The sequence below is a fragment of the Leucopleurus acutus genome (genome assembly GCF_964270905.1).
Source record: "Leucopleurus acutus genome assembly, chromosome: 21".
NCBI classification, from domain to species: Eukaryota; Metazoa; Chordata; class Mammalia; order Artiodactyla; family Delphinidae; genus Leucopleurus; species Leucopleurus acutus.
In genome coordinates, this window is record NC_139163.1 from 11,960,857 (window position 1) to 11,976,611 (window position 15,755).

A 15,755-nucleotide genomic window follows, 5' to 3' on the forward strand; every position below is an offset into this window, starting at 1 on the left:
TTCCCTGCCTAGGATAGTGATCAAAACAGATAAGAAGTTGTTTTTAGGGGACTAATCAGCAACATTATAAATTAAAATTCCCTCAGAACTATGGAGAGATTTCTGGTATTTTACCCTCCCTGTAAAATTCACATTGTGAATCTCATCTTGCATTCCTTCCCCGTTCTCTTGGAGCAATTCAGGCGGGTTTATGTGGGCCGATTCTGTAGCGATCAGAGACCTAGTCGACGATGCGAACTCTGCCTTGAGTTTCAGTTAAACGACAGCAGCAGCAGATGCTGTGAAGGAAAAATAACTCTTCAGACCTTTAACATTCAAGCTAAACTGTACATTTGGGAGGCTGGAACCGTGGCAAGAGTTTTATTAACCTGAAAATGGTTTTCTCTGTCAAGTGCCGTTTCATTTAGTGCAATAAGCACAAACTCGGTTGCAGTTAGCGCAAAGTCATCGTTTCTGGATGTGTGCTTGCACACACAGCAGTATTCACCGTCGTGTAATTGGGAAGAGTAAATTCATCTGTGTGTGGCATCTCATGTCACAGGACAGGGATCCGTGGCCTGACAATAAATACTAAATGACAGGTTGTATAAAAGAATGATATAATGCCCACAAGGAGAGGAAATACCTTGCAAAGTTCAAATTTTGTATGTAAACTGTGGCAAAATGCTGCAGTAAATTGCCATTTTCTTCACATTAGTCACGGTGCAAAGGAAGACTGTTTTCTAAGCAAAGAGTAATCTCTGGAATTTCGCATAAAGACGGTCCGTAATTTCAGGCCTTCTGCATGCTGTTGCTCCTTTGTGGGGAACCAACGAACTCCGTCCATTTTTTACTCCCTTAACATCAAGGTAAGACTGACTGTTTCAGAGGTTCCTTGTGCAAAACAAGAGGAAGGAATTTAGAAGCTAATCAACATTTCTGCTCACCGTATTTGTCCTAAGTCATGTTTGTTTCTAATTTTGGAATACATCTGTTATTTTTGTTTCCTGTTACTTCTTAGTATATCATAGTAATATGTTTTCTTTATCAGGATAGCAGTATATTTGAGTGATTCATTTTGTTTGGTATCTGAGAATGTTATTTTATTTATGTTTTATAATTTGGATAAGAATTAAAAATTTGACATTTATAAATATGTATTTAATGGTTTTACTTATTGAGAGGGTGTGGAGAAAAGATCTGTTTTTATCCAGATACAGAAAATACAGTATTAAACTGATTTTTGCAGTAACGCCGCAAGGAAGCTTTTAAGTTAAAATTCCAGGAATGGAAACGTCTGAATTTTTTTTTTAATTTCTGAATTTTATTTTATGTTTTATACAGCCGGTTCTTATTAGTTATCTATTTTATACATATTAGTGTATACATGTCAATCCCAATCTCCCAATTCATCCCACCACCACCCCGCCACTTTTTCCGCCTTGGTGTCCATACGGGAAACGCCTGAATTTTTAACTGAGTTCACTTATAGATGTAATTCTAGTGTTAGAACAGTGACAGTTAATAAAGTGCTTATTATCTGTTGACCAATAAATAGGAAAAGATGGGTTATTTCCAAGTGTAATCCAGTTACCATAACTTGTAATCATACTGCATGTTCTGAAACTTTTGTGACTTCTAATTCTAAAAGTAATAAGTATATTCATGTCATACTCATGCTTAAACATGTTGCTTTGGTGCCAGGACAAAACTTGTGTAATGTCTCTCTTTCGTCATTTATACGTACCATTTCCATGTCTCCTTCTTCTTTATTTCTTTAGGGTTCATGTGCCTTTTAGACAGCAGAGATAGAGGAGTTTAAGGAAGGAGAATCGTCAAGCAGAATGATACGCAAGGGGCTTTGTCTAATCAGGTGGTCGAAGCTCAGTCTTACAGACAGATTATGAAGACAAGGCCACTTTCCATGGTGTGGGGAGGGTTTTTAAAAATAAATTTATTTATCTATTTTTGGCTGCATTGGGTCTTCATTGCTGCGCGCAGGCTTTCTGTAGTTGCGGCGAGCGGGGGCTACTCTGCGTTGCGGTACGCGGGCTTCGCATTGCGGTGGCTTCTCTTGTTGCAGAGCACGGGCTCTAGGTGCGCGGTCTTCAGTAGTTGTGGCTCATGGGCTCTAGAGCGCAGGCTCAGTAGTTGTGGCGCACGGGCTTAGTTGCGGCATGTGGGATCTTCCCAGACCAGGGATGGAACCCATGTTCCCTGCATTGGCAGGCGGATTCTGCACCACCAGGGAAGTCCCAGGGAGTTTTTGATGTACATAGTATCTAATTCCTTTGTCAAAAGAAAACTCAATTTTCCTGCCCAGTTTTTATGATATATGGTGGGATTTGAGCATAATTCTAAGAGCCAGTTTTGGGACTCAGATTAAGTTCAAATCGACTCCAGGTTTGCAAAGCAAATATGGCAGATTGCCATATTTGGATGCATTGCTTAACATGTCTGAGATTCATTTCACTCATCTACTGCCTATAGAAGCTTTCCACTTATCAGGCATTACACCGTTTGGTTCTCATTTAAGCTTCATGATCTCCCCCAGTCCCTACCTTTTTAAAAAATAATAGATTGGAAAACAGGGGCTTTTCAGGTTAATAACCTGCCCCATGTTGTAAGATGGCAGAACAAGCATTTGAATCCAGGTCCCTTGGATCTCGAATTTCAAGTTCTTAACTTCTGAGCCAAATTCTCTAGAATTACCTGGAAAGCTTGATTAAACATACGTTGCTGGGCCCTAGAGTTCCTGATCCTGTAGGCATATACTATACTAGAGGGCCCAAGGATTTGTTTCTAACCAGTTCCCAGATGTGGACGCTGCTGGTTGTGAGGACTAGACTTTGAGAAACACTGCTGTGCCTTGTGCTCCCAGACTTGGTTCCTCTGGAGGCTGAGAGAGAGAATTCACGTGTGATGCTTGGATTCACAGTCACTGACATTTACTGACTGCTGCTTGACCATGTCCCAGACACTCTTCTGAGTTAATCCCTTTTCATCCTCCCATTAATCTTAGCAGGTAGTTAAATTGCAGGGAGAAGATGGGGGGTGTGATCACCACTTAAAATGAAGAGAAGGAAACTGAGGTAGAGAGAGCTGCCCAGTCAGGAGGTCTCACGGTGAGTCAGTGTGGTGACTGAGTCAGCCGGTGTTCGTGAATGCCAGGATCCCTGCAGCCGTCTCCAGAAGCGGAGTTCATGCTTAGGGAAGGTTGAGAGAAAAGGAGACACTTCTTTCTTTCATCCCTTGGTGTTTTACGTCCTTGGAGGAGGGCTGTTGGCAGGCCACACCTGGGAAGAAAGGGTTTCCCTCCTTTTCATGTTTTTCTCCCAGCGTTCTGAAGGGTACATGACACAGTTCATTATTCTGATGAAAGTGATGTGATTCTGGGAACGACCTGTATTTCAGTTGCGCTCTGAAATCATTGATATTCACTAGCATGGATCACAGCGACTCCAGGTGATGTCATACGTAGGAACTGTGCTGGTGGTGCCAGTGCATTAAATTAGCAGAGATGTCACCTGAGGTTGGCCACCCTACAGCAGGGCGGTCACCAGTCTGTGGTGCTGGCCTGCCTGCAGCTGCTTTAGCAGCCAGGGAAAATCTCAGATGCGAAAATGAAGGAAGTGAGAGAGAAAATCAACCCATAATTAACTCTGAAACCTGTACTCTGCTTAGGTAACTAGTTTCCCGATTAGTTTTAAGGCTTAAAGAGAAAGTTTAAGGCAGTTTCAAAAGGTGAGATCACATTGATAACAGAAATACTTTGTGTGTTTGATTCCATTAAATATTTTGTTGAGAGACTGTTAAGTACAGGTATAAAAATATAAGTATAAAAATAAGATCTATTGTCTCTCCTGTCAAGGAGAGCTCTTTGTGGACCTTGCAGGCGAGTTAATGTACAGTAGAGCGTCCAAATCTGAAGTTAGTGTAGCCTGATGCTTACCTCGTCTTAGAGGTACTGGTATGATGATTCCCATGATGCTGGTACTCGAATGCTGGGACAAACTTTTCTTTTCACTGAAATGGCTATGTAGCTGCAGAGCTCAAGCTAGATTCCAGCCCTCCTGACCCCTCAGCTTGGCGTTCTCCCTGATTTAAGATGGCCTTATTTATTTATTGTACAGATCTGTCTCCCAATCTTAGGCTGTGAACTTTCCAAAGGATATTATGACTTACTGCTACTTTTTTGGATATTCATCTCTGCATTTCAGCCTTGTTGTTTTTTTCTTTAAAGATTTCAGACACAGTAGTGCAAACTCTAGAAACAATCAAGAACAAAAAGGAAACGCAGCCTGGACACTTAGCACGTGGGTAGGGTGCTGGATTTAAACATACGCGGTTGGATGGAAGGAATCACCTGTACCTTTATTCTGGTTTGTTACAGGCTAACGAAGCCCTTGTCGTTTGCTGACTGTGTTGGTGATGAGCTGCCGTGGGGATGGGAAGCCGGGTTTGACCCTCAGATTGGTGTCTACTACATCGATCACATAAACAGTAAGTTTTCCTCTTCGGTACGAGCAAGCATATCGGAAAATCTAGAGTCATACAAAAGAGTAAACATTTTACAAAGTGAATTTCTTTATTTTAAACCCCCGCTTTCCAGTGACTAATATTTAACTGAAATGTCCATTTTGGAGGTTGGGGCATGTGTGTAGAGTTAGGCTGATGGAGCAGAGTGGGAGGAAGGGGTCTGGTCTGCCTGTCTGTCTGCCTGTCTGTTAGGGCCTGAGTTTTCTTCAGCACACGTCTAGGGCCTGTGGAGACCATGAGCCATCTGTCTCTTCTTTCCATGGCCACTGGGCCTTCAAGGTGGGGTTCCCCCTTTCTTGTCCTTGCCATGGAAAGAGATGGGCACGGGTGCAGCCTGGTCTAATGGCACAGCGGCCTGTGTGCCGGTGGGGTCCAGGGAGGGCTTGACACTCACCAGCGACTCTGGAAGACGCAGCTGTAGCTGTGGCGAGAAGACCAGAACCTCGTCTTGTTTCTGTTTCCTGATTTCTTTGTGGTTGGAAGGGGAGCACCTCTCACCGTAATAGCCTTTAGATCTGTCACTTCCCTGTCATGGTAAGCCTAGGGCAGAGGACCACTGTGGCTGTAAACAACTTTTTAAAACACGTACTTGAAGTAGTATTTTTTGTATGTTTTTTTATATTGTGTATGTGTTTATATTTCTATTTAGCTCTCTAGCCACCCCTATAAAAAATTTATTCAGATGGTCGAATGTAATACTCACTGATATTCATTTTGCTTATTTCACTTAAAAATAATTATTTTATTTTTATAGGTTCTTAGGAATACATAATGAATTTATACTCCATTATCTTAATATTCTTAGGTCTATCGTTACATTAAAATTTTATTTAATAAGTACTCATTAATATCTTTAGGAATAGTATCATTATAGAAGTGTTTTATTTGATGTTCATTTACGAGTGACGGCTTGCGGCTGCCCTTGTCTAGATATAGGATAAAGATTTTGAGAGGCACAAAAAGCCCATATTTATAGCAGTGATCTCTTAGAAATCTAAGAATGTGAAATATGTTCACATCACGTATTGAATTTGTGAAAACATCCTTGCACAGATTCCCTGTCAGTCTCTTTCTTTACCTGTGCAAATACTCCTTTCCCAGCATGACTGGGAAGGTTCCAGAAGTGACTGGGCTGCTCCGCTCTGAAGTCTGCAGAGGCCGAAGGCCGTGGGGCGGACGGCCAATCGGGTGGGAAGGCTGCATGCGTGCCTCCAAGTGACCTAGTGTGAGGCTTCAGTGAAAGTGAGTTGAGATGAAGGACTCACTTCCAGTAATTTACACTGAAAGGGGGTGCTCTGCCTAGAAGACCACCAAGCACGGATAATAAAATGCTCACCCCACCCGGAGGCAGCCAGGGAGCCAGAGAAGCTGACTCTTGAGAAGCCCGGTGTGCTGAGTGTTGCTTATGCCTTGGGGCGGGGAGTGTACAGGTAACAGTGTGAGTAGCTTAGTTGTGGTGGAATAGGTTCGAGGGCTGTGACATTGTCTAATTCTCACAGGTAGGTGAGATAGAGGGGTTGAAAGGAGCAAGGTCTTGGACGTATTAAGTCAGTTTTTCAACGAAAAGACGTATGGTTATTTAAATCTCACTTTTATACTTATTTTATATGGATAAAAGTTTAGCTTTTTTTCCTTAAATAATATTTAGGGAACCAGAAACAAACCTTCCTCTCCTGATTCGATGGAAATAAGTTCTCATGGCACCAAAATGAGAAAATGAATTAGCTCAACTTCCCTCCCACTGCCGACAGTCTCTTCAGCTTCTACACCCACCTCCAGGGCTCTCTGCTTTTTCTCAGTGGAAGAGGTGTTCTTCTGAATCACCCACCTCAACCCCCAAGACCCCGCTTAATAACTTCTATGTCCCATCCTTCTCTCCTAGGTAGTATCTTTACCAGTTATTTTCTGGTTTTAAAAATTTCTCCCGGGCTTCCCTAGTGGCGCAGTGGTTGAGAGTCTGCCTGCCGATGCAGGGGACACGGGTTCGTGCCCCGGTCCGGGAAGATCCCACATGCTGCGGAGCCTGCGCATCCGGAGCCTGTTGCTCCGCAACGGGAGAGGCCACAACAGAGAGAGAGAGAGAGAGCCCACGTACCACAAAAAAAAAAAAAAAAAAAAAAAAAAATTCCTCCTACCATTTCAATTTCTAATGGTTCTTTCATCTTAGTATTTAAACACTGGAGACTCTCAAAATGAAACCAAACCAAAACTACCAAAAGAAAAAACAAATAATAACAATCTCTCCCCCCCTCCCTCCCTCCTTCTCACTTTCTCTCATTCTCACTCTCTTTCTCACTCCTACTTGAAACAATCTTTCAACCCCCATCCCTTGCAGCATGTCATCTGTTTCCCTTCACCGGGAAACTCACTAAAAGCCACACACAGCCCCCGTGGACTTCCCTTCCTCCATTGTTGGCCATGATTTCACACAAACGCTCTTGCCGAGGTCACCTGAGACCCCACAGGTGACGGAATCCCAGCGCCCCAGCCTGTCTTCCTTGGCCTTGATCTGACAGATCCCTGCCCCCACGGGCTACTCCCTCTTGCTCTTTACCCCTTTGGATTTCATGACACCTTCTGTTGGAATTTATTTGGCATACCTGGCTGCTCCTGCCGTTTTCTTTTGCCCATCTCTTCTTCTCCTGTACCTGGTATCAGGATTTCTGTAATCGTCTTCTCTTTGCAGCCTGCAGATCTCCTTGGGTGATGGCCACATTTGTCTCTTAGGGCTCGTCCGGAGTTCCAGATGCGTATATTTGATTCCTTACTGTGAGGCTCTTTCCAGTCTGCCCCACTGGCCTCCACTTTCATCTCCCGCCCTGTCCTTCCCAGGCACGGGATGACGCTCCAGCTGTGCCTTGTGCTTCCTTGGCTTTCTGCCTTTCTTTGCATTTGTTGGTTCTAGCCCTGGTCACTCTCTGTGCAGCCCCCAGGCCTTCCCTTTCGGCCAACTGCCATATCCTTCTAGGGACTGTCCGCTCGGTCCGTCTGCCCACTGTTTCCCAGAGGCCTTCTCTGGCACCTGACCCTCCACCTTGCAAGTCCCCACCCCATTCTGAATTAGTTACCCCGTGCAGGTATTTCTTAGTACCAGGTACTTAAAGATTTTAAAATAGCACTTGTTATATTGCATTTAACTTATTTATTTGTATGTTTTTCCTCGCTAAATTGTGAGCTTCTTGTGCACAGTGACTGCATCTTTATTTCTCTATCTTTGGATGCCTGGTATGATGATAAACTCTTACATGTTAGAACAAAGAAGAGCTTTATTGTTTAACTCACAGATTAAAAGCTTTCTGTTTGTTTTGAAAGAAGTTGAAGTGCATTTCAGTTATAAATTATGCTTCAGAAAGCACTACTCTGAATACTTCAAAACTTGATTGTCAGAACATACATGTTTAAGTCTCGCATTTTGCTTTGGTACAGTAATGGTACCCCAGTGACCTGATGGATTTACTGTGCCCTAAAGTGCCCCAAATACCCACAGCAGGTAGTTTTCCCACTAAAAAGGATCTGGTCCGTTATCTCATTAATCTTAAAGACATTCCTATGAAGTAGTTAGGGAGCAAATTGTATTATCTTCTCTTAACAGCTGGTCTACACATATGTTGTGTCTTGACATTGTATAGTTTCAGCATTATTTTCTCCTTATTTCAATAAAAAAATGAAATTAAGACTGCTTGGCTGTTTAATACTGTTTCTATGTAACACTGTTAAATATCTAGAAGGAAAAGTTTTGACCTTGACAGTGATAGTTATTTTAGGCCCTAAGTGTTTTGTGATAGAATTCACCTTTTAGTGGCTGTGTGTGCGGAGTCGGGGTGTAGATATTGATGGGGGTGTTTGTAACTAACTAGAAGGTAATTATGAAGTACTGTTTGTAAGGTTTTGATATTATCACTACAACCAGAAGCAAATCACTTTTTGATAGGGTCAGAGTTGTACTTAACTTTTTTGTCTTTCAGTAATTAAGGTCTTATTTACATATAAGAAAATGCACAGATTTTAAGTACATATTTCAATGAATTCTGACAAATGTATACTCCTGTGTAGTTGCCAGCCAATCAAGATACAAGATATTCTCACCCCGCCCCCAGAAAGTTCTTTCCTGCCCCTTGCCCGTCACCCCCTCCCCACTGCTGCAAATTGCTTTGATTTCTATCATCACACCTTAGCTTTGCCTGTTCTAGAATTTCATATAAATGGAGTGTGTGTTTAATTTGTGAACGGAATCTTTTACTCACCTTATTTTTAAGGAATATACTACTGATACACACAATATCACAGATGAATATTCATTGTACACATATCTTATATATCCATAGCCAGGATATATAAGAACTCCTGGAAATCAACATTAAAAGGACAAACAAACCAATTTAAAAACAGGCAACAGGGCTTCCCTGGTGGCGCAGTGGTTGAGAGTCCGCCTGCCGATGCAGGGGACACGGGTTTGTGCCCCGGTCCGGGAACATCCCGCATGCCGCGGAGCGGCTGGGCCCGTGAGCCATGGCCGCTGAGCCTGCACGTCCGGAGCCTGTGCTCTGCAACGAGAGAGGCCACAACAGTGAGAGGCCCGCGTACTGCCAAAAAAAAAAAAAAAACCAACAAGCAACAAACTTAAATAGACAGTTCCTCAGCTCTCCTCTCTCATCCTTCCCCATGCTGTCTCGGAGAGATTGGATGGTGTGTACTTCATATTACCCTGAATCAAACTCCTCTATATTAGCTTTGAAGCAGCACATGTGTTCAGGTTTGATGAAAGTTCCTCAGGTGTATATGCTATTTAATATGGAGTTGTTTCCTTTGGGAGAAACGAAATAAAGTTTTGACCCTTCTACTTCATCTCTGATTTATTTCATCCTTTATGTTTTCCTAGGAGGATAAACTGTTAAGATATATATATTTTTTCCGGTACGCGGGTTTCTCACTGTTGTGGCCTCTCCCGTTGCGGAGCAACAGGCTCTGGACATGCAGGCTCAGCGGCCATGGCTCACGGGTGCAGCTGCTCCGCGGCATGTGGGATCTTCCCAGACCGGGGCACGAACCCGTGTCCCCTGCATCGGCAGGTGAACTCTCAACCACTGCGCCACCAGGGAAGCCCTGTTAAGATATTTTATAAAGAAAAAATTTAGATACTTAAAATATCCAAGTAGAACATATTATGCTGGTAGTGATACTAACACTTATTAGTTAGCATCACTGTTAAGTGATAAGTTACATATTTCATATAGTTGTCAAGTTCAGGGACCTCTTCTTAGTCACAGTCATCCGTCTCTTCCCCCTGGATGTAGAGCTGACATAGATAACCACGCCTTTCTTCTTAAACCTGTTGTTTTCCTCACTTCACTGTTCCTTCTTTCTCTCCTCATTGGCCTCATATTCCTTTTGAGAGTCCCTGTATCCTGTCACTCCCCGAAGATGTGGCCTTACCCACCTCCCCCAGCATGCTGTCCTTTATCTACAGCAGTACCATCCTTTGCCATTACTATGTTAATGACCCTTCTATCTGTCTATCTGACTCTGATTGTCCTAATATTTGTCAAACATTTCCAGTTGTAGGACACTGCTACCTATTTTGCCATTGAAACTTCAAAACAAACAAGTACAAAATGGGATTCTTCAGTTTTCCCTTTGACTTCATTATTTTTCGAAACACAGTCCTCATGGTTACTGAGTTGAAAAATGTAGAATCATCTTGTCAATTCTTGTTGATCTTTTCCTCTATATTTTCAGATTTGCTCCTTTAGCCTCATTTTCACTGCTATTTTCCTAATTCAGACCCTCATTGCCTTGTGCCTTTCGTTCCTTTCCCATTAAAAAATATATATATATATTTTGTTTGTTTGTTTTTGTTTTTGTTTTTGCGGTACGTGGTCCTCTCACTGTCGTGGCCTCTTCTGTTGCGGAGCACAGGCTCTGGGCGCACAGGCTCAGCAGCCATGGCTCACGGGCCCAGCCGCTCCGCGGCATGCGGGATCTTCCCGGACCGGGGCACAAACCCGTGTCCCCTGCATTGGCAGGCGGACTCTCAACCACTGCACCACCAGGGAAGCCCTAAAAAATATTTTTTAATAGAAGTAATAGATATGATAGGAGAAAAGTAGAAAATGTGGGTAAATAAAAGGAAGAAATTATCTATATTCATACTACTCAGAGATAATCAAGTATTCTAAATCTTGTAGTGTGTATCCTTCCAGACTTTTTCATATTGATACACACAGACACACGCACACACACACACACACGAGTGTTCAATATATTGTATACATCAAGTGGGATTATATTACATACGTACAGTTTTATAAACTGCTTTTTTTAACTTATTGTATAATCTTTCATTCAAAAAATTTTCTGCACAATCATATCAACTCTTTTGATAATAGAACCTCACATTTCTCTCAGATGATCCTCCTAAAATATAACTAAGATCCTTTCATGCCCTTACTTAGAGCCTTTCTACCGCATACTGTTGCTTACAAAATGAGTTTCATATTTATTAACCTGGCGTTCGAGAAACCATCTAGTCCCTCTTGGAGTATTGGGGAAGAAGTGAGAACATGGAGCAGAATTCTAGTACCACCATCACTAGCAGAACAAAGGAGAACAAGTGAAGCACCATATCCATTCTGAAGGGCATGGCCGCAGCTACTTAGAGAAGGCGCTTTAAGCTCATAACCCAAAGGATGAGTAAGTTACCAGTCCTGGAGAACACGGGGAGGGGGTAGGCTTTGGGAGTTTGGAGGAGAAACTGCCTGGAAGAAGGAAGACCCACAAGTAAAGCCAGAGGTCTGAAGAGGCCTCAGGAAGCAGGACTCAATGAAGGAAAGAAAAGAAATTCAGTGCGGCTGAGGCTGGTGTGAATGAGGCTGGGGAAAACGGCTGGAGCGGCAAACAGGGGTTTGGTCCTTGAAGGGCCTCTTGTCTGGGACCTTTCAAAGCCCTTCTTAATCACTGCCTCTTCCATGGGACCTTACTTTTTCAGCCAGAGGAAACTCCCGTGTCTCTAAACTTCCGTGGCACTTGACCTTTCTCTTCTCGGGGCTCTCGCCATTTTCTACCGTATAAAACAGTTGTTGTCGTTGTTGTTGTTTTAATTCCTGTGTCACAATTTCTTCTATACTTTATAATTTCTTTGGAAGGAGGGATCATACCTGAACATCCTGTTTTCCCTAGTGCATGCAGTAGATGCTCAGTTGTCTGTAGAACAAACAGATAAGTAAACATAGCAGATCGTGTCTATAAAGGAAGATAAGGAGAGTTACTCATATTCATTTCATTCATTCTTCCTGAGCACAGCAGAAAGAATAGAAATGTGCATGAGAGACAGAAATAATATTCCTTTGAAGAGTCTAATGTTATCTCCCCTGATAAGATCTTGTAACTCACAACGTGTTCTCTATCTATAAAGTTCCACATCTATAAAACTGATGGAATGTGAATTCCCTTGAGGTGCGTGACATTTTAACAGTACTACTTTAACTACTTCTTTCATATAGTAGACAACATGCAAATTATATTGCATTATAATACAGTGATATCCCAAGGCCACCAGGTCTTAATAAAAAAATACCACGTTTGTATAATATACCTTTTTGAGTATTTACATTTAATAAATATTCTTCACAGATCTATTCAGCAAATATAACTGATGGAGATGAAGCACAATCTTGCTTTGTGAAGGCTTCTTCAAAGATGCCTCTGGGAACCCACTTCTGTAGTTCATATTTGAATGGGGCGGTATATTGGAAATGTCAGTGTTTCCTGCTGAGTCTCTTGTAGCATCCAGTATTTAAACCAGTCGACTGGAGTGTTTCTGCTGATGTATCCAAAACAAATGCTGATAGTTTATTATTATTATTATCATTGTACTTTATTCATTTAAGTGTCAGTCAGTGTTACTTTCAGGGTTTTGTGGCAATTTAGCTGTTGACAAGCATTTTATTGAAAGTATGCCAGTTCGCCAATATGTAGGGAAATATGATTAGGTAACACCTCCAAAGATATTGAGAGAGAACTGGAAGTATGTATCTTGCTACAGCTATTATAATGTATGAACATTTCAAGTTTTTCATGCACATTTTCAATTTGTATCATCTCTTTATTTGGTTAGTTTCCTAGTTATATATCTCACTGTAACAGGTTGCATTTATTATCTCGTTGTTTCTTCGGGCGCTGAAGCCAAGCAAGGCTGAGCCAGGTCCTCTGGCTCCAGGTCTCTCACAGGGTGTCCTCAAGGTGTGTGCCATGCTGTGTCACCCCCAGGCATGACCGGAGGAGGCCTGCTTCCAGGCTCACTCGTGTGGTGGCTGGCACGATTCATTCAGTTCCTTGTCTGCTGCCGGCCGTCACCCCCCTCTCCTCGCTACGTGCATAGGATGGCGTGTAACCTGGCAGTTGGCTTCACTAGAGCAAAAAAGCCAAGGAGGGCCAGGCAGAGAGGGCACGACGGCGGTCACAGTGACACCCAGTCTCTGTGTGCTCTTCGTTCGAAGCAAGTCGCGCACGCTAGCCGGTATTCAGGGGTGTGCACACTAGGAGGTGAGGATTATTGGGGGTCATCCACAGTTAAGAACATAAATTTCTGTTTGTTAGAGGATGAATTCTCTGTGCTTTGAGTCAGTTTGCATTCGTATATAGAAATATTGGAAATGAATGTAAATATTACATGTTTGGATAGCCAGAGACCTGAGTTATAAGGAATATTTAAAATGGAGACGTTTAGGCTCTTATTGGCTGATCACTGTCCACTCTCCGTGTTGCCCAGACGCCGAGCCTGCCCCTTGCGATGATGCCCTTGAAGATTCTTGGCTGGGGGGCTGTCTGTCCAGCACTGCCCCCTCCTGCATATCTTCTTTGGCCATTGACTCTAGCGTATTTTTCCCCACAATTACATGAGATTTGCCTCTTTTGCACATTGAAGTATTTACATCTTTAAAAATTCGTGTTCCAAATACTCACTACTTTAGAGAAAGCGCTGATGTTTTCTCTAACCACTGACGGAAGGGAGGGCTGTAGGTCTGAGGCAGTGGTGGCAGTGCCCCTGGCTGACCCAGGCCTCCCTTGGCCCGAAGGGGACCCAGGCTTCACGTCTGAACCACTGTAGTGTTATCACTTATCCCTGGAGACCAGGTTAAACATTTCCAGAGCCAGCCTGGCCGCTGGAGATAATTGTGGTCACAGCAGATCGTCTACTATCATTCTCTGCATTTTGACTCACTGGAGTCCTTAGGGGCAACCAGAAATACCGAGTTGGGGTACATTAAGGTTGAGAGTCACACACAAAGCATTTTGAAGACCGTACACACCACTGGACATTCCAGCAAATTGATAAGTTAATTATCCAATCCTAACTTGTCAGGAAGAGGTGGGTCCTCATGTTCATGCAGTGGCCAGCGCGTATGACCCATCTGTCTTGATTGTACCTGGGATTTAATTTCTAGAGATGGCTGAGTGACAACACAAATAGGTCAGTGCCATCGAAAGAAGTTGTACTACTTACAGTTCCCAGGAGAGGGGGGCCACATCACACCATGAAGGGCCACGTGGGGAAGCACCTGGGTCTGTCAGGAGGCAGAAGGAGCAAAGGGGAAAGCATGGGCCAGAGCCTTTATTTTGGTTCCCTCTGGGAGGAGTGGGTGAGGCAGGGGAGGCAAGTTTGAGCAAGTTTAGGATGGGATGTTTTGAATAATCCGTAATTCCATGCAGGAGGCAGTATGTGAGCTGTTGCAGAGCACAAACTCTCAGCCACAGCCGCTCATGGGAATCACTGGAGGAGCTTGTAAACCTGCCATTGCCTGGGTTCCACCCACAGAAACTCTAATTGGTCTGGGATTCATTTTAGAGCTCTCTAGGTGATGCTAGTGTGCAGAAGTGCAGAACCAAGAACTGTGCCTTAGGGTATTCTCCTTAACCCGTGACCGGGGTTTGGTCTTTGTGTTTGTTTGTTTTAAAATTTCTGAGCCATTATGGACTAACTGATATTTTTATAAAATAACAATAAAAATGAATTAGAAAAGTTGAAAAAAATGCAAAATGCAAGGCCCAGTATTATTATTATTAGAGTCAACAGATATAGGATAACTGTATGAAATTGCTGTAAACATTTCAAAATGTTTACTCTTGATATCTGTACTTATTGTCACAGACACGTAACAGAGTTTACGGACCGGCGCTGGTCTGCAGACCACACTTTGAGTACTGCTGATGTAGAGGGCAGCCTGGCAAGAGTCCTGTACTGAGTGAATAGAAGCATGGGAAGCAGGTTGGGTTCAGATCATACAGGGCCATAAAAGCTTGGCTTTTATTCTGAAGGTACTGGGGAGCCAGACAGTTCTTGAAAGGAAGGACCTAAGCACAGCCCTGCTGCTGTGCTTACCTAGGCAACACTGTGTCTGAGGGATTGGCAATGAAGATAAACTGCTGACAAGGACCTGAAAGGGGTTGGGATGGGGAGGCACTGGGTAAACTAAAACAGAAACTCTATCACACTTCTGGAGAAGTCACTTTATACCACTAATAAACTACTTACAGGAGGTAAGAAATAAAGATGGCTACTTTTTTGAAAGCTTAAATAAATAGACAAAAAAAATCATTAAATTCTGAAAAATAACCCACCTAACATACTTTCAGAAACTACGCAGATTGAAGATCCAAGGAAACAATGGAGGGGGGAACAGGAGAAAATGCTCAAGGACTATCTGTCCGTGGCTCAGGATGCCCTCAGGACGCAGAAGGAGCTGTACCACGTGAAGGAGCAAAGACTGGCCCTGGCCCTGGATGAATACGTCCGGTTAAATGACGCCTACAAGGAAAAGTCGAGCTCTCGCACCAGCTGTAAGTACAGCGTGGCTGTTCAGACCTGAGAAATGGGGACCAAGTCGTAGGTAATAGAAGGCCACTTGGGTTTCTGTGGGACTTTGTTCTGAGTCCTGTTCCTTCCCGGGCAGGAAGAGTCCCTCAGAGCCATGTGAGGCTGAGGGCACACATCAGATTTCTCAGTAAAACCCCTTGACCCCATTCCAGATAAAAGTCTCCTCAGTGGGGGATTAATGTTTACCTTTTCAGATCAGGGCAAATAATTTGGCCCTTGTGCTACTCTTGTACAGTGTTTGCAGTGGGACTAAACTAAAACTGGAGCTATTAACTAGAATGAAGTTTCTGTTGAACACCTGAGTTGACCGACCTCTCTCTCATCTCAGAAATTGATAATCTGGAGCTGGTCTTGTTTAAAGAAG

At 43.2% G+C, this 15,755-nt stretch overlaps 1 protein-coding gene across 2 annotated transcripts in view; it reads left to right on the forward strand.

Moving 5' to 3' along the window:
- WWC2 (WW and C2 domain containing 2) overlaps positions 1 to 15,755 on the forward strand; it is a 166,505-nt gene that overhangs the window by 81,923 nt on the left and 68,827 nt on the right. For both annotated transcript variants that reach the window (XM_082863903.1, XM_082863904.1), the window contains exons 2-3: positions 4,373 to 4,482; positions 15,151 to 15,354. In XM_082863903.1, coding sequence (XP_082720029.1) covers positions 4,373 to 4,482; positions 15,151 to 15,354 — 314 coding nt within the window. The remainder of the gene's footprint in view (positions 1 to 4,372; positions 4,483 to 15,150; positions 15,355 to 15,755) is intronic.